We start from the raw sequence: 23,269 nt of genomic DNA, 5'->3' as shown, positions 1-23,269 counted from the left end.
ATAATCAAGAACATCGACATACTTATAATACACATAATCAGCCCAAAAAAACGACTCACAATGAGTGTACCTGCTTACATTCCACACCAAATCCTATCTGAATAATTAAACGAACTTTACGTTATAACAGTCACACCAATAACGTACCTGAAAATAAGTAACGACCCACGGTTATCATAATTATACCGGGTGAATATTTTAAAACCGAACTTAGGCAGTTGCTCCCCATGTTAACTTAGAGGATTTATAATGACACCAATCACAAGAAGATTTTTTCTCATGTACTGATATACGAATTAGTTTATTTTCAGGTGTATTTCTCATTATTTTATCAAAAATCATGTTAATGGTTTCTAGTCTATAACTTTTGATTGAGAAGTCTGATCGAAAAAGTACGAATTGTTTTGGATTCTACGCACCAAAATTAATAAGAACAAGTGTTTTCCCGAGAAAGTTTGGTGTAGTCGATTTTTGGTAAAAAATGAAGGTTATACACTGCCTTTTTTTGAGGCCCGCAAAAGAAATTGTCTCAGATCGACCTGGAAAATTTACTTATAGAATGCGGCCTGTAGAATCCATAATTTCAAACAGTTACAAGATTGGGCTACTAGTTCAAAAGTTACAGCCCTTTGAATTTTCTTTCGAAATTTGTTTCTAGTCCATAACTTGATTGAGAAGTCTGATCGAAAAGGTACGAATTGTTTTGGATTCTACGCACCAAAACTAATAAGAAAAAGTGTTTTCCCGAGAAATTTTGGTGCAGTCAATTTTTGATAAAAAAAGGAAGGTTATACACTGCCTTTTTTTGAGGCCCGCAAAAAAAATTGTCTCAGATCGACCCGGAAAAAAATTTACTTATAGAATGTGGCCTTTAGAATCGATAATTTCAAACAGTTCCAAGATTGGGCTACTAGTTCAAAAGTTACAGCCCTTTGAATTTTTAAGCCATGAAAATTTCTTAAAGAATTGAAATAGATTTTCACACAGACGGAATGGGACGCTCATTAAAATGCACGGAAAACAAATATCGCGTAATAGAGTAAATATTTCTTTAGTGAACCGGATTTTACAAAAAAATTAATGCCAGTTGTCATAAACTGATATTGATTTCGACGTTTGAATCTGCTTTTTGTCTTACTAGTAATGGCTTAACATGATTTTTAAGTGGATTTATCGCCGAATTTTTGATGAAATAGTGAGAAATACACCTTAAAATTAACTAATTCGTATATCATTAGACGAGGAAAAAAATGTTCTTTCGATTGGTGTCATTATAAACCCTCTAAGTTAACATGGGGAGCAACGATTTGCAAAAAACCTTTTTCCAATGTTAATTCCCTATGTTCGGTTTGGGAATATTCACCCGGTATATACAGAATATTAGTGAAAAATATGCAAACAGTTTTGATGTATATGCCCACATATGCTAAATTATATATGTTGCATATAATTTCTAATAAAAAAGGAATTACGATAAACACTAGCAAAAAGATGTTTCTCCAAGTTTTCTGCACGAAATGATTGCCTCCTGTCGCTAAGAATTAATTTATAAGCACTAAGCAGAGAAACTTCTCTCTACATCAACAAAAGTAATAGGTGCATTAGAAAACGCCAAACTATTGGGAGCAATTTCCAAACCTTCCACAATATCACCCATCAACACCGTGGAGAAAGAGGAAGATAAAATAGTTGGGAAATGATGAAATTAAACATCAATTAAATCAATAAATCTTCCTTCCGGCTATTGCAGTATATGTTTCATGATCGCGTCCGCTATAAAAATCCGCAAAAATGTATTAAAAATTCAAATTAAAATTGATTAAATCTAACAAAAATTTAAATACATCTTAAAATATGTAAAATGGCAAGTCTATCATGTAAATGCAAAGAAAATGACAATATGCATGATATGAAAAGATAAATTCGGTTTATTCGCAAATGTTGCAAATCGAAAATACACAAAATGAGTACAACCAAAAATAAAGGACATCCATTTTGCATATAAGTATTCACAGCTTTAGCTGATCAACAAATTTGAATTAAAATTAATATAAAATAAGTCCTTTCAAATATCAAGAAGATGGCGAAAATATGCAAAAATATATGTATCATATGTGGAGAGATCTCCGCTTTTAGTGAATTGGTCTCTCCAAAATACAGGCAATCTTACGCAGCGGCAACGTTGCATTGCAATAATTTTCACCGTCTTACTAAACTAGGAGATACATCGGATAAACTGTTGTATGTACACTGTGAAATAGAAGTGAGTAAGTAAGAATTTGCAGGCTTCTTCTGATAGTGAAAGTTCAATCTCATAACAACCAATCCAGAAGCGTTTAAAACGAAAAAATCAGGCCTACGAATTCAATATACATATAAGAAGGAAAGCCGATCTATGGAACCATTACTTCAGGTTCTTCACCTTAACACTGATAAGAAACCTTGAAATTACTATAGAAATACCAAATACAAAAATACAGATGTATTGTAGCTGAAGAGGCATGTTAAGACCAAATCAAATACTAAATGATGATGGAATTGGTATGTGCGCATTATTAAAACATCATAGGAAATTTAGTCTGCTCTGCCTCTGTCATGGAAACTAACATTTTCTGACAGAAAGTAGGTATGAAAAGGAAGGTTTCAGGGCGATTTTGGGTAGAATTCATTTTTGTTGCCGTTTTCTAGTCGATATGATGATTTTTTATACAGAAAAAACAAATCTAACAGTGTTTAGTGCTCTTGAAAAATTTGCCGTCTGAAAATAACTGATGTCCACCCTTATCTGTGATCAGCAGACGAGGCGAATGTTTCTCGGCGAATTTACCGCACACGGTTTAAACTCTATTTGCTCTTTATCTTACCGCTCAGAGCTACTGATTGCAACTTTAATATTAATATGTCATTGAATATTTTTGTTTATGCAATGAGTACCGTGTGGCCTATTTTGGTTGAGAAAAAAAAATACCAACCTTAGGTAGAATCCTAGAAACGATGGTCCAAAACATTTTTTTTACATACACCCCTGGATTCTACGGAAAATATCTAAAATAGGCAGTTTTGATATATGATAGTTGACAGTATGATAACATCCTAAAAAGTCAAACTTTTCGTTTTCACCCTGTAATTAAAAGTTTCACAAAAAAAGTGGCACAGGGTCGCGAAAACCGCAAGTGTTTATCATAAAAAACAGCTGAAATACACTGCAGTCTCAACCAAAATAGAACACACGACCACAACAATGAATTTGAGTACCACCATGCAATTTTTACACAAATACGGAAATCATGAACAAAAGCACGCCCTTTGAATTAGGGTGCGTGGATGATATAAACGAAGCGTCGCATCTCTTAGGTAAACGAAGGACAAAATTTAGGCGTTCATCAATCTCCCTTAAATATTAAAATTTCGTTTAAGAACGCAATTTCATTGTTTGAGTTAGCGAGCCTAATTAGATACACGAGACTTCTTTTAACGAAAAGTGTCTCGAAAAGCGACGTTGACGGATTTATTTATTGTTTTAGGTGGAGGAGGATGTATGGATTAATATTAGAAAATCTATCCGGGTACATCAAGCACACATACGGCGACGAAAAATGGGAAGAAGTGAGAAAAGCGGTATCTTGCGATCAACCCAGTTTTAGTACGCACGAAGTGTATCCGGAGGACTTGGTAGCTAAATTAGCGGGAAAAGCATTTGAGGTATGTCATGCAGGAATTTATTCATCTTTTAGAATGTCGTTGTGAAAATGTTTGAGATGTGTAACTTATTTAACGTTTTCGCATTCGTACAAAAAGCAGCAAGAACGTATTATTTACCTTGTTTTCAGAGCCGCATACTCCAGGGCGATCCATATAATGGCCATCTTTTTGTAATTTTAATCGTAGCAATTTAGTATGGTAATAAGGACGCTAAAATGTAAATAATGCGAGTTTGAATTCCATTCTAAGCGACATGGAAATCCAACATTTTATTCAAATTTAAGTTATTTGGGTAATGGCAATTAGAATTGCAATTACTAATTTATTTTAGTGTTGGTGGCAGATTTCAGTTAAAGATTTTTTTCGGGTAGAAAGAATATTCTAAGTAGGTATATGCTTTACAGATCCTTCGATAAGTTTCCAGAACAATAGAATAGAAGACTTGACGTGCTTTCCAGTACTCACATTTCCCTTGGTCTGGAAAGAAAAAAACGTGCGCCTGTAAGGCTATTGGAAAGCGTTAGAAATCTCTAGGAGGAGCTGGTTTCTAGGGAAATCAGATTTTGATAGAGTTTTCTAGTTTCTTTCTAAAAGTAAGTTCATTTCTTCTTGAGGACTTTCAAGCGAGACCCAACAGAGTAAAGCTTTCTAAGATTTTAAGAACGTGTTATTTAACCCCTAGAAAGCCTAAAAAACGAGTTCTTTAAGACTTCTTGAACACTTTCTTTATTGCATTCTTAGAGCTTTTTGGGTCCGTCTCTAGCGCCTTCTAGGTAGCTTTAGAGAAAATGTAAGGTGTCTCTGATATTTTTTTAACGCGGAAAAAAGCTCAAAGAAAGATTCTAAGTGCTTCCTGAAAGAGTCTCCAAGGATGTACTGTATAGCGATACCTTTTCAAAACTCTGCCACCCCTGTTGTTGGTCGTAGTCACGATCACTCGTATTGCTTTCTGATTGGTGTCAGGAGACACCGATTAGAATTTAATCCTACAGACTAATAGTCACCATAGATTTTTTCTCTACAAAATTGTTATAATAGAATTATATGTATACGATTTACAGGCACACTACTCTATTTGGTTCCCTGCGAAAACGAAATATATAACAGTGAAAGTGTTTATAGGCGCATAGACGTTTATAAGTTGAATGCTCCCCATCAGTACAATGCAATAAAGGAAGCTGTGTAGATCAAGTGGCGTGCGATACAGTGTGTCAATTATTTTTCGTGCTACTAAGCTTAGAGCGCTTACATTTGTTATAAAATGGTACCACCCCAAATATATGCCCCGTAAAAAAGATCCACGGAAAAACAAAAACACGTCAACTTTATTTTGACGGGGGACATTTTATAGACTGGTCATACATGAAGTTGGCTCAACCCTCTAATGGGGGTTGACGCAATCCTTAAAATTTAAATAGAGAAGATGGGTTGAGCGACTTCTCTTCTTAAAGGTCATTCAATTGTTTTTTCAAAAATATTACACATTCGTTGTTTCTTTTCAGTACTTTAAGAAAATTCAAGCAAAAACCGTACCTAAATACCTAAGTTGAAATAAAACAAACGGAACTTTTTATTTTAATAAATTTTTGAAATACTGACCATTATTTTCTAAGCAGTAATGAAGTCTGTTTTCAAAGTCATGCCTAACGTTATAAAAAACCTCTTTTATAAACAATTGATTTAAGGTGATCCCATAGAAAAAAACCTAAAGGTGTTAAGTCAGGTGATGGTGGTGGTCATTCAATTGGTCCTCTTCAACCAATCCATCTACCTGGAAATCTTTTATGTAGTCACTACCGAACGGGTAGAAAGGATTGTAGGATGATTCGCCCCCGAAAATTCGCCCCGGTAAATTCGCCCCTGAAAATTCGCCCCCGGAATATTCGCCCCCAAGTAAATTCGCCCCCGGACTATTCGCCTCCGTAAGATTCGCCCCAGAAAGATTCGTCCCGGAAAATTCGCCCCCAAGAAAACTCGCCCCCCAAGTAAATTCGCCCCCGTAAAATTCGCCCCCATAAGATTCGCCCCAGAAAGATTCGCCTCCGGCAAGTTCGCCCCCGACAAATTCGCTCCTGGAAGATTCGACCCCGGCGATTCCGCTCCCGTAGGACTCGTCTCATAAGATTTATTAATCCTCGGAGGTAACAGGGCCAGCAGTTCATAAAATGAATTTTGTTTAATTTTAATTTTTTTTGTAATAACTGTGTACCTATACCTACATAAAGGGGGTAGAATAATAGCACTCAAATACCGGTAATTAAGATAAGGTTGAAGGGAGATTTGCAAAGGATTTGACATCCAAAGGAAATAAATCCTGTGTATTCACAATGACATTCTTTCAGACATGACATATGGAAAATCCACCTTAACTCTTGTATTACAAAAGAAGGACATTTTTGATTGACTGAGTTGTGTGCTTCTTAATTTCTTCCCAACAGAACGTTTGATGGCTCGTTTGGTCATTGGTGGTGTATTTGTTTTGAAACTTTTTATGTTCCTATTTGTCGAATACGAACTTTGGTTTTTTTTATTAACGATTTTATTCTACAGTGTTTTTTTTTTGTTTCGGACAATACTTGGCTTGTGCACGGATTTTGAGTTTGGTATAAACCTGTGTGAAAAAATAGTTTTGAGTATTGAAGAAGATCGGTTTCACGTGGTGCTGGTAGGTTTTGTATTATTTTTTAATTAGGTAGTTAGATTTACTTAAAAAATAGTATATTGAAAGACAAGTGTTACAATGCGACCTATTGTAATACGACTACCTTGTGGCACGAGTGGCGCAGCGAAGCGTAGCCACGAGTGTCCGCAAGATAGGAGTATTACAATAAAGCATTGTAACACGCGTTTTTCATACTATTTTTTCTATTTCGGTGCTTTAATTTAATTAAAAAAAATCATTATCAGAAACTATAGGGAACATTAGAACTAACATGTTTTATGTTGGGAACACTTTTTATGCCGTTAAGTTTTAGGTTGGCAGCGTAGTAAGACTGACATTTGGAAGTTCAAACATGGAAGTACTCAACGAAGTACCTTCTTGTACTAACTAGTAACTGCCAACTTAAGAGATGAGTTACCAAAAAAAACGACTATAATCACTGTCTTTGTACAACTGTTTTCGGCCGAAAACAGTTGTACAAAATCATCATTGTGACACCGAAATAGAAAAACGAATTTTGTGCACGATTTTCTAAGATTTTAAAATTATTACAATCCTAATAGACGAAGAGTTTATTGTATTGTAAATCAAACACAATATTTCACTTTTCACCTTTCGTAAATACAAAAAACAGCAAAAAAGGAACTCTTATGGCATCAGTAATAAAAACGTGTCTGTATTGTCATTTTTATACATAATAGTAGGACACAAAGTATACAGGGTGGTGACTTGCGTAACGCATCATAGGGATTTCAATGTAAAATTCATAACATGCGATTATTGGTTCCCCAAATTATTTTTGAGCAAAAATGTATTAAGGTTTTTTGTAGAAAAAAAAATTTTACGTCAATCAACCGTAACGGGCGATCAAAAATGAGTTGCTGTCGAGTCGCCTTTGGAAGTTTAAGTTAAGTACGATTTCCCATGTAAACAAAAGTTCCAAAGGTGACTCGACAGCAACTCATTTTTGATCGCACAGTATTAGTTGTCAATTTTTTGCATAATAAAGACGGAAAATTAGAAAAATAAAACCCCTGCCTTTTTCAATAATCTCTGACGCCATGGAATTTTATAATACAAAAACTACGCAAATATCCGTCATGCCATGGAATGTCTGCTATAAAACAAATCAAATTCTATCAAAAAGTGTTATATTTAGAACAGCGAATTCAACATAAAGAACCTAATATCACAATTTACAATAAATATTTGAATAAGTCATCTGCAAGATAAGACAGTAACCAAGTCGATCATAAAATCCATTTCGAACTGCTGCTAATTGATAACTGAATATATTTTTGTTTTAGAGACTTCCATGGCATCACAGATTATTGAAAAAGATGCGGCTTTTATTTTCCCAATTTTCCGTCTTTATATGAAAAAATTGAAAACTAATACGGTTGAATGGCGTAAAAAAATTTTTCTACAAAAAACTTTAATACATTTTTGCTCTAAAATAATTTGGGGAGCCAATAATCGCATGTTATGAATTTTACATTGAAATCCCTATGATCCGTTACCCACCCTGTATACTAAATTAAATTCATTGTCTTTTTAAGGTCTAAATTTTTGGTAAACGGTCAACGTTCAACATTTTTTGGTCTCAAGTGGATACTTTGGACATTTTAAAACTTTTATGACATTTGCACATTTTTTACCAAAATTCTCAAATTTAAGGCTGATCCGACGGGCTGAATTTGGAACGAGTACAAGAGTACCGTTGCAGACTAATATGCTACTTAACAAATAAATATATAAGCAAACTTTTTTTATATTTTAAAGAAATGTGATGTTTCAAGTTAGATTTTTTAGATTATTTTAATTATGATTTGATACTTCAGGAAACTTTATCAATGTTGGTGTTTTTAAACGCAAAATTACATCAAATCTGGATCAATTTTCAAATGTAAGTCTAAAGAAAGAATCATCCTTTGTTTATACATTGATGCCAAATACACTTCAATACATCCATAAATAGTTCATAAATATTTCAATACATCTATAAGTATAATTAGACTCCTTTGTAAACGCATTTTGGTGTAAAATGTATTGTAAACATACGGTTGACGTTGAACCGTTGAATCAGGCTTTTACAGGTGAAAGACGATTGAATATGAACAATTTCGAGTTGTCAGTGTCGCCGTATTGAGTTCCAAATTTTTGCAAACATTTATTTAATTAATTTAAATAAACCAACCTATTACTTCCGAGGGTTAATAAATGTTATGGGGCGAATGCTACGGGGGCGAATTTGTCGGGGCGAATATTCCGGGGGCGAATTTGCATGGGGGCGAATATTCCGGGGGCGAATTTACTTTGGGGCGAATATTCCGGGGGCGAATTTACCGGGACGATTCTTTCGGGGCGAATTTACCGCACACCGTTGAAAGTAATGAGGCGAAGCTCCATCATGTTGGCAGCGAACCAAGATCATCCTGCCCATGATACCAACCACATCAGTTTGATTTTCTAAATTTACTGTTATGGCTTTATGATTTCCTTCAGCATATTTATATAGCGTTCACCACTTTTCACGAGCGAATAAAGGTGCAATAATATTATTTCCATTTACTGTGTATTACTCTCAAAATTCGTGGATTTTCATCGCTCCAGTATCGACAATTTTGTTTGTTGACACGTTCAGAAAAAAAGTACACTCGTCACTAAAACAAATTTTCATTTGTGCTTGTCAAGTCCGTCATAGTTTCACAAAATTCGATTCGTCTGTCTGTCTGTCCAATTTTGAGACATATTTATGATTTAAATTATTATTGGGATATCTCTCATTAAACATGGCTGCCGTTCTTCTAGCGCACCTGCCACATTCACCATAAATGAATAAAATAACTTCGATTCTTTATTGAAGAGAAAAAACATTATGGAAAATAATTTTTGCAACATAAAACTCACTGACTTCACTGGCAACTTTTGTAAACTGTTTTGGAAAACACCAAAACAAAGAGTGATTGTTTTTGTTTTATTTCAGAACATTCGATAAAGTGACGGTAAGATTCTTATCATATTTTGGTCGATTTTTCTTCACTTCACTGAAGAAAAGACGATTGAATAACCTTTAAAATGAGGGGTCGCTCAACCCTTCTTTCCTTTTAAATTTTAGGGGTTGCTTCTACCCCTAATTTCATGTATGGCCAGCCTATAAAATGTCCCCCTTCAAAATAAAGTTGACGTGTTTTTGTTTTTCCGTTGATCTTTTGTTGTGGCTCATATATTGGGGGTGGTGCCTTTTTAAATTGACACACTGTATAGACTTACTGATCATGTCTAATTATTCTGTTAATTTAGTGATTGACCTTGCGCAGTTCCATTAGATTTCAGTTTGTCAAATGCAGGAAAACACTGAATTATCTATTTGTTCATTTAAATTGCCACATAATGGTTGTTTATTAATCCTTGTAATTAGTAAGTAAACTTCTAACACTGGGGAAGTAATCAATAATGATTAATAATTCATTTGTAGGGAACTCGTGTTATTATCAATTCGGAAATTTACTTCTTCTCTTATGATGCATGCTGTTTATCCGATTTGGAGCATCTAGCACGATGAAATCATGACTGTGCCTGTAGATCAGAATATGAAATTACATTATGTTCGCATACGATACACTATTTTGATCTATGACCAAATCGTAAGCAAGTGAAACAACGCTTCTGTTTTCTTTCTTCTATTGACCGCCCTTGTGCTATGAAACAATCTTGAGTCTCGTGACTCTTTTCAGAATGTACCCAAGAGTTGTTAACGTGTCCAGAATGTAGGCCCATTGCCGTAGGAATTTCGTGAGTGTTTTCTGCGTCGCATTTTTAAGTATATTGGAAGGACTTGAAATAAAACCAAAACCTTCTTGAGCCAAGGAAATTCGCTATTCACCTTCAACTTCTATAGTAAGGCCTGCATCAATTCATTCAGCTTATTTGTGGTTTTGTCAGCAGCCTTCCATGCTTGTAATAAATTATCTGGCAGGGACGACTCCACTTGTCATTGTCATCTATGGTAATGTCTTCCTCTATCTTTTTAAACTGACTCCAAAATCCTAACCACCCTTTGACTTCTCCGTTAAACTTTTTGTAATTAAATTTTGACAGTTTATAATTTCTTCGATGATTACCCAATACAGACAAGTTTTCACTTTAGGGTATGCATTTGAATTTTCCACCCATTAGAACTTGAAACACTCGCCTTGCTGTTTGAAACATTTCTTCTTATTGAGCGATATCTTCAAATTCTTCATTTTGATCATCGTCATCAAGCATGTTGTTATGTTAATGTGAGTGTGCTTTGAGAAAGGTACTTGTTTATAACAAATAAAATAAAGTCATCAGTTGTATTTGTTAAAGTATAGATTTTCCTTGTAAAACGGGTAGTTTTTTTAAGGTATTAATATGGTTTGGCGACGTTTAATTCTTTACGTCGATTACTTTAGAACGTTCTTTTGCTGTTACTGTAACTTCTGGGTTACCAGCTTTGAAAATCCTATGGCAACTGCAAAAGTTCCCAGGCAGTTTCTAGCACCATATGAGACTAAATCAAAAAATTATTCCTTCTACGTTCGCAGATTGTGTACTCGAATTCCTTTGGGAAATGTCTTAAAAATTTAAAATCTCAAAAACAAAGAAAAACCGTGCTTTCTAAAAAAAATTACAAAAATTGAGGATTTTTAAACCTTTCGCAGCCCTCAATCCATATATATCTCCCCTAATTATTTTAGAGTAAATGTCTAAATACGTTTTTTGTAGAGAAAAAAATATTGCATCTGTTCATACTATTACTGCTATTACTTATAGTGAGCGACACCCTTAACCGACGCAAGAAAAAGCGCGAAAGGCAAATAATGAAACGTGATCGCTGTTTTTTTAGGTAATTTCAAGGTACATTATATCTGATGTATTGTAAAATGAACCTTTTTATTTTGTCGATTTCTACGGTTTTGAAAAACGGAAATTTATAAGTAATAGCATGAACAGATCTGTACCTCAGAGGTAAAGTATAATATAATATAATTATTATTTTTTCCTGTATGAAATCACAACTCAGATTAGAAACAAAATCTATTTATTTGATTAACAACTTATAATTCAATAATTTTATTGAAATTAAAAAATATATCAATACTGTTCAACTATGCAGCTTCTTCGTTGTTGTAAGAAAGAAATGGTCATCATTTTGTAGAAAATTTCCTCCATAAACGATAAAACACAAGTATAAATGTTTTGAGGAGTAAAGCAGATTTTTAATAAGACACTTACCTATACACTGCCTTTTTTTGAGGATCGAAAAAAAATTGTCTCAGATCGACCGAGAAAAAACATTTTCTTATAGAATGTGCCCTGTAGATTCCATAATTTCAAACAGTTTGAAGATTGGGCTACTAGTTCAAAAGTTACAGCTCTTTGAATTTTCTTTCGAAATTGGTTTCTAGTCCATAACTTTTGGTTGAGAAGTCTAATCGAAAAAGTACGAATTGTTTTGGATTCTACGCACCAAAATTAATAAGAAATAGTGTTTTCCCGAGAAATTTTGGTGTAGTAGTTTTTTGGTAAAAAAGGAAGGTTATACACTGTCTTTTTTTGAGGATCGAAAAAAAATTATCTCAGACGACCGGGAAAAAACAGTTTCTTATAGATTGTGCCCTGTAGAATCCATAATTTCAAACAGTTTAAAGATTGGGCTACTAGTTCAAAAGTTACAGCCCTTTGAATTTTCTTTCGAAATTGGTTTCTAGTCTATAAATTTTCTTTTTGGTTTCTAGTCCATAACTTTTGATTGAGAAGTCTAATCGAAAAAGTACGAATTGTTTTGGATTCTACGCACCAAAATTAATAAAAAATAGTGGTTTCCCCAGAAATTTTGGTGTAGTAGTTTTTTTGTAAAAAAGGAAGGTTATACACTGCCTTTTTTTGAGGATCGAAAAAAAAATTGTCTCACATCGACCGGGAAAATACATTTTCTTATAGAATGTGCCCTGTAGAATCCATAATTTCAAACAGTTTGGAGTTTGGATGCTAGTTCAAAAGTTACAGCCCTTTGAATTAGTACCTACTGTTTAAAATTCGCTAACTCTGTTGTTTATCATCAAACAATACTAAATCCATATATTTCGTGTAGAACAACAAAACGTATGTGACTTAGTATAAAAAAGCAATTTTTGGGGAAAAATGGACAGTTTACCTCTGAGGTACAGAGATGCAGATTTTTTTCTCTAAAAAAACGTGTTTAGACTTTTGCTGTAAAATACTTAGGGGAGATAGTAAATGACTGTAAAGAAATTACCATTGAAATCCCTATGCTGCGTCGCGCTAAGCCCTGTATACTTGGTGCAGCATAAATTGAACACTGCACTAAAATAGACGAGTTCAGTATATCCCTGAGTTCCATCAATTAATTCTAAACGGATAAAATGAAACCATTGGGGTTACAGGCCAATTATTTACTGTATACCATTCATTCAAAGAATTTTCCTCCCTTTTCCAAGATTAACGTGTAGCTGTGATGGAATTTCCTTTATTGCGCGTTCACAGGAAATGGATACCTACTAATGAAGCCAATTTTTACGAACTTTTAAAACATCAAAGTATGATATAACAATAATTGTATAGCCTTTGTTGGGAAGGAAAAGGCGAGCTTAAAATGCCAAACTGGCAAATTCTCATTACACGATACAAAGCCGTTTGTTCCCTAATTTTCTGAGAAATACGAAAATTATTGTTCCTCTTTTGTTGCAGATATTAAACGTAACCGAACAGGAATTTTTTGACGGAATGGGGGTTTTCTTTGTCAGCTTCGTAGCTCAGTATGGATACGATCGCGTTTTGTCGGTGCTTGGACGACATATGAGGGATTTTTTGAATGGACTAGATAATTTACATGAATATTTAAAATTTTCCTACCCGAAAATGCAGGCGCCCAGTTTTATATGCGAAAACGAAAGTAGGAAAGGTCTAACTTTACATTATAGAAGTAAACGGAGAGGATTCGTTTACTACACAATGGGTCAAATTAGAGAAGTACGCCATCATACTATTTCAAATCTTATTGTCTGTCGTTGCTTCTTTCAGGTAGCGAAGCACTTTTATCACAAGGAGATGAAAATCATATTAGTAAAGGAGGAAATTCTTTTTGATATGGTGCACGTTACGTTTAATTGTGTGTTTGATAACCGAGCTTTTTGTTTAGCATCGTTAGTGATGACACGAGAGGAGAAGCACCTTCCGGTTAGCGCAGTGGCTCTCTTTGAAATTTTTCCATTTTGTATGGTATTTAGGTAAGTAAATGTTTGTTTATGAATATTTATGTAAGAGCTGCGAGTTTTATGATAGCAGTTCAAGACCAGATCACTCCATAAAACATGTAATAAAATATTCCACCCTTAAGAGTGTCTGGTGACGCCTCTGCATTTTCAACTAATACTTAGGGACAATGCGCTGTTGTGCAACCCCACTGAGTTGCACCGCTAATTTTACGTAGGTCTTGATCTGATGTGGAATAAAAATTATACAGGTTAAACAACGTTTTATTATGTACTAATTAATATCTAATAAAGTTCGCGATTTCTTCCGTTCTGAAGTTCAAGATGGACTACCTTATCATAATCACATTAGTTTTAGTTTCATTAGATGGAAATAAGGTAGTTTTAATAACATTTTTATAGTAATTTGCAAAATGGTATAATGTGATTTGATAGGGTAGTCATCTATCCTACTTTCTAGTTTAATTCCAAAAATGATGCCTTAACGTAGCTGAAACAGCTTCGTAGCAATACACAACCACAACTATTGTATTACAAGGTTCGGAATTTCTCTCGGATAACTGTTCTGAGTCATGCCCACTATTTCTAAATGATACAGCATCTAATTCTCGATCAAAGTCATGGTCATATTATTTGAGGAACGTTTGTGTTTACACGTTACATTGTTGTTTAAAATGTATACCGGGTGTTCATTTGAAACCTTCCCACCACGGATTTATCGAAATCCGCTGATTAAACGAAAAAACGCCGAGACACGTCAAAAGATTTGTCAAGGGGGTCCACTTTTTAACCAAAAACTACTTCACCCCCTTTCACCCTCTGTTCTCCAGGGTCATTCCCTTAAAAGTTTTAAATGACAAGTGGTATCGAGTAATATAGCTTATTTGAAAGGTCTTTCCAAGCCCGTTATTTTCAAGGATTTTTAAAATCGGTCGATTCGTTTTCGAGAAAATTAGAATAATTTCCACTCTTTCGGCTAATGTGTAAACCATTTTGGAAGTAAAATCTGAATCAATATATTTATTTTCAATATCTCAAGATTGTCACAAAAGTAACTGACAGCAAAATAAATTCTTTTTTTCCCATAGCAACAAATAAGTGATATTTTGCTTTCGTTTTTTACGATTAAATAAATGAAATAAAGATTTTTTAAGAGAACGACCCCGGGGGGCAGAGGTTGAAAGGGGGTGAAGTTTTTGATTAAAAAGTTGTCCCCCTTTTGACGTGTGTGTCACGGCGTTATTTCCTTTAATTAGTGGTTTTCGATAAATCTGTGGTAAGAAGTTTTCAGATGAACACCCTGTACGTTACCGCTAATGTTAGAAAAACGTTAATGTGCACATTGACGGACTGCGCATTAACCGTTCTGATCTGTAAAAGTGTGAAATTTAGTTAATCTAGTTAATGTGCACATTATAACCCAATCTAAATTATTAAAGTGCGAAAAAATATTGAAAAGAACAATACAGATACGTAATTTTGCGTTGTGATCCAAATTTCCTAACTTTGCATTAAAATTTGAAATTGCCGATTTAATTACTACAGTTCAACGAAGTAACACTTGAGGAATGGGAAGAATTTTATCGTAGACATCACGCAAACTTACGAAAGCGTCTAAGGGTCACAAAATTATAATAAAATTATTTTTTCCAATATATTGGAAAAAATTGAATGTATTGGGGAAAAAATTGAATATATTGGAAAAAAATTGAATATATTGGAAACAATTGAATATATTGCGAAAAACTTAAAAATATTGCGAAAAAATGTAATATATTGGAAAAAAAATGTTACACAAACTCAACACTTATGTCGGATATTGCAGAGTGAGTTACGAGTTTAATGTGCAGTGGCATTTGTGGAAAATCGAAATGAATAACGTAGATTTATTTGATGCACCCAGCAACGTTACCGACAGAGACTTACTGTCTCTGCGCTACCGATGATTTACTTTCTCTCCATTTTCGTTGTCCGGCCAAGAATTGCAGTGGAACTTTTTTTTCGAATTTTCAAAAACTAATTCCAGATTCGTCATTTTCTTGTTCAAAAACCCCCACATACCAAATTTCGTCGAAATCAGATTTTTTCGCACCCCCAAGTAGTGGTGCGTCCTTTCGTGGTAAGAATTTTGAAAAACATTTTTCAAAATCGTATAGGGCATATCCGAAAACCTATTCAAAGACGTGCCATTCATCTTTGTAACTCTTAATAATAATAATAATAATAATAGCACAGCTAAAAAACACAATACTCTTTCTTCTCAGAAACACACCACGTTATCACAACCTACTCGTACTCAACCCAAACGCAGCAACCTTAACAGCACTAGAGGCTCACAAAATACCGTAATGTCTCCACCAATAATCCAAGCAACAACACAAATACAACCTCAAGAACAAAGAAACACCATAAATACAAGTAAGGCAACATGTACCACAAAGACAGGTCCACCCAATAAAGTTACACGTCCTAGCACAGTTAAAAACACAAAACTCCATCCTCACCGAAGAACACCACGTTATCACAACCCACTCGTATTCAACCCAAACGCAAAGCCAAAGAAACACTTACACAATAAACTCCATTTAATAAAATTACAGGAATTATTATAGTGATTTTGTTTGTTTGTTTTGTTTTCCTCTTTCCTGATAGCGTTGACTATTGTGGCCATTAATAGCTATGTTGGTAAGTATGAATTACATACTATCCCTAGATTTCCAATAACCCTACATAACTTCACCAGACACAGACACTAATCGTTACTTGATTTTAATCCGTGCGATTAGTTAACCAGGCTAGACCTGAGTTCTCACAAGAAACACCGACCATAATAATAATAAAATCCCTGTGGGTTCGGGGATAGAATAGGCCCACTCTCGCCCTAGAGATCGTAAAAGGCGATCAATGGGCACTAAAGGTGACAAATCCAACCACCTTTAGTACTTACCTACCCACTTTACTTTCCAACTCCCACGCCCATGTTCCCGACTCTCTACATATACACAACACGCAGGTGGATATTTGCTTACGCGAATATCTTGAAGAGTGACGCCTTCACGTGTTCCTAGTCACCCCATATTCTTATGAAAATGGAGTTTAAACAAAGCCTCGGAGAAATGCCGCTATCTGAGGAGCGTCTGGGCACGTCTGGAGCTATCGCTGGGCGTTGCAGCATGCGAGCCGATAGTGACGAGTTGGTGAACAGGCGGCCGCTCGTTGGGATACCCGAAACCTTTACAGCCGAAAGAATACTACGAAGAGGACAACGACCACTTGAGGAGGACCGCCAAAAAGAGACCTTTGTGCCTGCTTGTGGATGGGACCAGCGCAAAGGAAACCTCCAAAAGACGTATGAAATGGGACGAAGGGATGAATCGCTTCATTTTCGGTACGTATCTGGAGATCACGAAGATGGAAACGGGCAGGACAGCATACAGAGGTAAAGACAATTTCCCACTTAGGCAGTATCTTTGGTTAAAAATAAGTTTCAAATTTATATACGGTTTCCGTAATAAAGAAGTAATACTTATGTTGGGAAAATTTCAAACCTTCATCTAAAATCAGGCCGATTTTTGGCAGTTTCTTTCACAAGCAGACCCGAGTCTGCCACCTTAACGTCCACATCCTGTTTAATTAAGTTTCTAGCTTTACGTTGCCCAAATACCATGAGTACGGATTTCTCTGCATTAATTTGTGAACAGTGCTTTTCAGAAACATTTACAAGAGCATCAATGTCAGAATTAATTAATTTATTAGCTAAAGCCACATTATCAGGTTGAAAATCTATTTGAAGCTGTGTATCATCGGCATATAAGTGATACCTGCAATGCTTAACATGATTTCTGAAGTTGCACGTGTACAACAAATATAGTAATGGGCCTAGATTAGATCCTTGGGGCACCCCAGCTATAATAGGCAAGGAAGTAGAACTCTCTCCATTTAAAATTACCTTTTGAAAACGGTTAGTGAGGTAAGATGGCATAAGTTCCACAGCAGTGGCACTAAATCCAATAAATCGCAAGATACTAAACAAAATTTGGTGAGAAATTGTGTCGAATGCTTTAGAATAGTCTAACATGACCAAAATCGATGTTCTATTTTTATCGGCAGCAGACAGTATATCATCCGTTATATTCAAGAGGGCAGTAGCACAACTATAACCTTTCCTAAAACCCGATTGGGTTTCAGGTAAGATATGAAGCGTAATAATTATGCTTATTTATTTGCTCTACCATTATTTTTTCTAAAATTTTTGACATAACTGGTAAGATGCTGATGGGACGAAGGTCCTTAAATAATTTAGGTTCGTTTATCTTAGGTAACGGTATAACATTAGCAGCCTTCCATATTTCTGGTCTTATGGTTGCTGAGAAAAAAATTAAAGAAGAAATCCAAATTTCACCACTTCTTTGGGGGTGGCTCCCAAACGAAACACGTTGGACCCTCGGTTTATTCGGAAAAAGTGCTTGTCTTGCTCCCCTCTATCACCTTTTTTTTTTTACATGCGGTCATGTAACACCCTGTATACTATGCGATCAAAAATGAGTTGCTGTCGTGTCACATTTGGAATTTTTTTTTACATGGGAAATCGTACGTAACTTGAACTTCCAAAGGCAACTTGACAGCAACTCATATTTGATCGCCCGTTATAATAGCTATTTATGTTACAAGTACATAATCTATGACTTTATTGCTGAAATTTGGTATAGATTTCACTATTTAATAACCAGAAATAACATAATGTGCCTTTTGTGTTGTCATAGATACGTGTTGTTTGGAAAAAAATCTGTTGATGTGTAGTGTCAATTTCATTGGGTATTAACTATTTGTCTGTACCTAATTATGAATCCCAAGATGAGTCCAGAAGAAATTGATGGGTACAACAGTATACAACAATTAGCCTGCAATGCCAGAGAGATGCTTTTACCAAGCAAATCAAAAACTGTATATGAGGCCGCATACAGGGAATACAGAAGGTGGTACTGGGGGAAGAAAATCAATTGCACCATGGAAGACTGTATATTGGCGTACTTTAATAGTGAGCTGGTCTCCTATAAAAGTTCTTCTTTATGGAGTAAGTATACTCGATGTTACGATCGACAATTAATTTAAATGAGGGAGTGGATATAATCAAATTTCCCAGCCTAATTCCTTACCTCAAAAGAAAAGGAGATTCTGACAGAGATCTGACAATTCTAAAATTAGTGTTGCCAGCAAAATTTTGGGAACGGAAACCGTTATGGCAAATTCTTCGTTCAGAAATTTAAAAGCCGTAGAGACCACAGAAATATTGCATCAAAAAGGTACATCGGGAATTAACAACCAAAAATAACAACTGTGTTATTACCTAACATTAATTTGGTATAATAATTGAAATGTATAATATAGATATGTGTTCTTAAAATTATAGCATTCTGTTCCGTGTACTTCTTCTTTAAAACAGATCGTTATTTTAAAATGCATTTTACAAAGAAATTGACAGTGACAGGAGTCCAAATTACTTTATCATTATGGACTAGTCCAATAAAGTAGCAGATTATGGACGCTAAACAGTGTCATAACTCAGCGTATTATGATCGAGTCGAGCATAAAAACATTTATCGGTACAAAGCAAAACTGTATTAAGGCTTTGTCCAGTGCTGAGCCGGAAAAGCAATCAATTTCTTTCAGCTCTATCTCAATACAGACCACCATGTTTCAATACGTTGGTTGTTTTGGGTTGTTCCATAAATAAAGCTGTTCTCACCAAACATAGTGTCGCAGTTATCAACTGGTTCTTCTCTGAATATTTGTTGAATTTTTTCTACGTACACATTTTCTGTACCGCAATCAACGCGTACTCGTTTAGGCCATCCACCAATTTCTTTAACGACATCGAAGTAATAACCTCCAATAACATTTGGATTACTTGCAGTCCTGCTTGCCCTCAGCCATATTATTCGTCTCAAAAAACCATCAATGCACCCGCGCTAATAGCTAATCCATAAGGTTTTAGTTTGTCATATGCGTCCATATGCCATACCTAAATTAGGGCCATTTATCGAATATTTTCGTCGGCGTAGTCTTTTACGTTTTCTGTATTCTACGTACGCCTTCGGGATTCAATTCTTGTAAAATTACTCTAATTGTAGCCTGTGTTACAACAAATCCATTCTGTATGTCTATGTAATCTATGATGAATCCAACGATATCCACATAATTGAACAGATTCCTTTAACTGGCTTTGGATAAAATCGATGATTGTGGATACATCCGAATAATGTTTTTTTCTATACAATAACTTCTTCAATTTACGTATTATGTCTCAAATAGATAAAAGCCAGTATTTCATCGTAATGCATGCCACTTCAAAAATAACCTCTTACTTACTAAATCAGCGTTGCTGGGTGCATCAAATAAATCTACGTTATTCATTTCGATTTTCCACAAATGCCACTGCACATTAAACTCGTAACTCACTCTGCAATATCCGACATAAGTGTTGAGTTTGTGTAACATTTTTTTTCCAATATATTAAATTTTTTCGCAATATTTTTAAGTTTTTCGCAATATATTCAATTGTTTCCAATATATTCAATTTTTTTCCCAATACATTCAATTTTTTTCCAATATATTCAATTTTTTCCCAATATATTCAATATTTTTCCAATATATTGGAAAAAATAATTTTATTATAATTTTGTGACCTTAGGCGCTTTCGTACTAATCAGATGGGAGATTTATTAAATTTTCATTATTATTCAAGAAAATGGAATTGATGATTGGCCAACATTGAAAGAACTAGCAGGTGATAAAGAATCTTTAATTAATAGTTAATAGGATTAACTTATTTTTTTGTTATATGTGAATTTATTTTTCTTTATTTGTATACGTGCCATATTTTTATGATATAGATTAAATATTTAAATATATACTATTTCAAAGAGAATGAAATGTACTTTGGATTCTGCTTCTTTATTTTTTTGTTATGTGTGAATTTATTTTTCTTTATTGTATATGTATGTTTATATATATTTTGATACTATTGACAAACAAATATTTTAATAAGAACATTTGTTTGTATCTTTATGCTGAAATATCCTTCTGGCCGGAATTCAATGGTAAACAAAATATTGATAATAAATATTTTTTTATTTATTAATAATAAATTAAAATATTTTCCTGATAAACCACTGATGTTAATAAATAATACGTACAAGAAAAATCTATAAGCAATTTGATTATCTATTATTTTTATTTATTGTAAAATCATAATATAGTATGTTGAGGATTACTGCATTTTCTTAATTACAAAAGAGGTTGATTAACAATAAAGTCGCAAACATTGATATTAACGTCGATTATGAAAAAAAACAGAATATTTATTGTAGCGTACAAAGGGTTGGTCTTTTGGGGTAAATAAGCAGAGAAATATAGGTAAAAGCTCTACTCCCTATCGCAATACACACTAAATAAATAATAGTAATTTCAATGTAATGAACTTGTGCAGTTGGCAGACGGTTCATTAACTAACAAAAAATAAATGCGGTAATTCAAGAACATATGGAATCTGAAAGGACTTACGGTTATGTACTTCAGGAAATCTTCTGGTAACTGATAAAGCGGCGGTTTTGGAAGCGGACGCAGACACCTTAAGAATGCGGGGATACTCTTGCCACCCTCGCAATGTTGGAGACAGACGAGTTGGGGCTGCGGGGATATTCTTGCCAGCCTCGCAATCTTGAAAACAGACGAGTTCTTTCTTCTCTGGCCGGCCAGGCGGAGAAAATGCAAAAGGCGTCTTGATGCAGCGAGAGCCAGTTGAAGAGAGAAAACCAGTCGACGACGCAATCCAAATAGGACGTTGTCAATTTTCGTCAAGGTAACGTTGTCCCCAAACTTTGTGTTTGCGTTCGCGCGCTCGGTGAGGTCAGGGTACAAATACAAATTTGCCGGAAAAAGGAAATTTATAGGGACGTAACATTTATAAATAATTTAAGATTATTTAATAATACGGCAAGAATTCTTACTAATGCTAGGTATTTATTATTAACAAAATATTTTGTAATAAATTGTAGAGTTATTGTTAATCAAAGTTTATTAAGTCGGATTTTCAATCTAGAATTTTTTAACAATTACTCTATTAAGGTAATTATGTAATATTTCTCTCTCAGTGTCGAGTTCCATTACAATCAATAGGCATTATTGCAAGTATCGTAATATCGACTTAAATCGTTATGTTTTTTTTGCTATTTGCGACATTTTCAATTAACTACATGCAAAATTACATCACTCGAGTAGGCGAGGGACACTTTGTTACCCGAAAGCCCAATCTTCAAATGAGTATAACGTTTGTTTTAAAAGTGATTTTAAAAAACCGTTCATCAATTTTATTCCTTAACTCATCAAGTATGTACAATGTACACAACAAATTTCGTGGAATTCTCTCCATTTTCGTAGTCTTTTTTTTCGAATTTTTAAAAACTGATTCCAGATTTGTGATTTTCATGCACCCTTTCGGGGTAGGAATTTTAAAAATCGGATAGGGCATACCCGCAAACCTATTCAAAAACATGCCACCCATCTTTGTAACTCTTATGGTTGTTGGGAAAAAAATTGAAGAAGAAATCCAAATTTTTCCACTTCTGGTTCGATTGTTGGTCAAATTTGAGATATTATGCCATTAAGGTAAATAAGATTCCGCGAGTGCAGAAAAGCCCTTTTGGCCTCCTAACGCTATCTCTTCAAGGCCTCAATTCATATAGCGAACGAATTCGACTGAATGGATTCGTTCGGCTATGTACGTACACACGAGTGCTTTAGAAAGCAATCGTTTTGAGGTATGTGGGCAGAATTTTTAACGTCGAACGAATTTGGGAGAATTCGGACGAACCAATTCGGCCAAATTCGTTTGTTATATGAATACGGGCCTTAAAGTGTTCATTCGTAGTAAATTAATTGGTTTCGATAATTATTCTAAAATGGTCGCACAAAAACATTTCACCATCAACTTCGTAGGAGAACATAATTTTCTGTCCGAATGAGGATTGGTAATATGAAATGCGCTCTTTGTAAACCGTTTGTAAATGAGGACCCTTTCATCTTGTTAATTGATTATTTCTAATCGTTGAGAATACTCGAGAATTTCGTGATTGACGTCAATAACCTCAATTTATTAGAAAGGTCACTTAACATCGTCCTAAGAAACCGTTGTTATTGCAATTTCTCTTTGTAAAGCGAATGCAAAGGCAAAGAGATCAGACCCCCGAAACTCATTGTGTGGCAAGGTTTCGAGATTCTAAAGGGACTTCTAAAGCTTTTCGAGTCAAGTGGTTTGTGTAAATTTAATGAATAGAAAGAATATTTGTATTATGTACGTTATTTGATTAGACATATCAAAAATATAACAAACAATTAGATATTGATCTTAATTTGAATTTGGTTGCTCTCAAAACATTGCTTTGCAAGGCACCGAAACAGAATCGATTGTGAATACTTAACGAATCGTTTTACAACGCGATTGTCTTATGCAAATTTGTGAAAGTAAACTCTACCGCACAATCTACCTCATATAGCTCTTGTTAGGGATTCGCCCGCTTGAAATTCCAGAATGTCTCATTTATATTATAATATTCCCAATGCACCATCGAAGGCTCGTAATAAC

General features: G+C 34.6%; 1 protein-coding gene across 4 annotated transcripts in view; it reads left to right on the top strand.

Annotated features, from left to right (window-relative positions):
* Positions 1–13,706, top strand: part of LOC116168919 (soluble guanylate cyclase 88E-like) — a 62,735-nt gene extending 49,029 nt beyond the window's left edge. For 2 of the 4 annotated variants that reach the window (XM_031484929.1, XM_031484930.1), the window contains exons 3-5: positions 3,525–3,702; positions 13,103–13,384; positions 13,436–13,703. In XM_031484929.1, coding sequence (XP_031340789.1) covers positions 3,535–3,702; positions 13,103–13,384; positions 13,436–13,645 — 660 coding nt within the window. In that variant the 5' untranslated portion in view covers positions 3,525–3,534 and the 3' untranslated portion in view covers positions 13,646–13,703. Of the gene's footprint in view, positions 1–3,524; positions 3,703–13,102; positions 13,385–13,435 lie in introns of all 4 variants that reach the window. The other 2 variants (XM_031484933.1, XM_031484932.1) reach the window with 2 other exon arrangements.
* Positions 13,707–23,269: the final 9,563 nt, after the last annotated feature.

Source organism: Photinus pyralis, unplaced genomic scaffold, assembly GCF_008802855.1.
Source record: "Photinus pyralis isolate 1611_PpyrPB1 unplaced genomic scaffold, Ppyr1.3 Ppyr1.4_LG4, whole genome shotgun sequence".
NCBI classification, from domain to species: domain Eukaryota; kingdom Metazoa; phylum Arthropoda; class Insecta; order Coleoptera; family Lampyridae; genus Photinus; species Photinus pyralis.
Note: the sequence above shows the minus strand (reverse complement) of the source record. Positions and strands in the feature narration are given on the sequence as shown.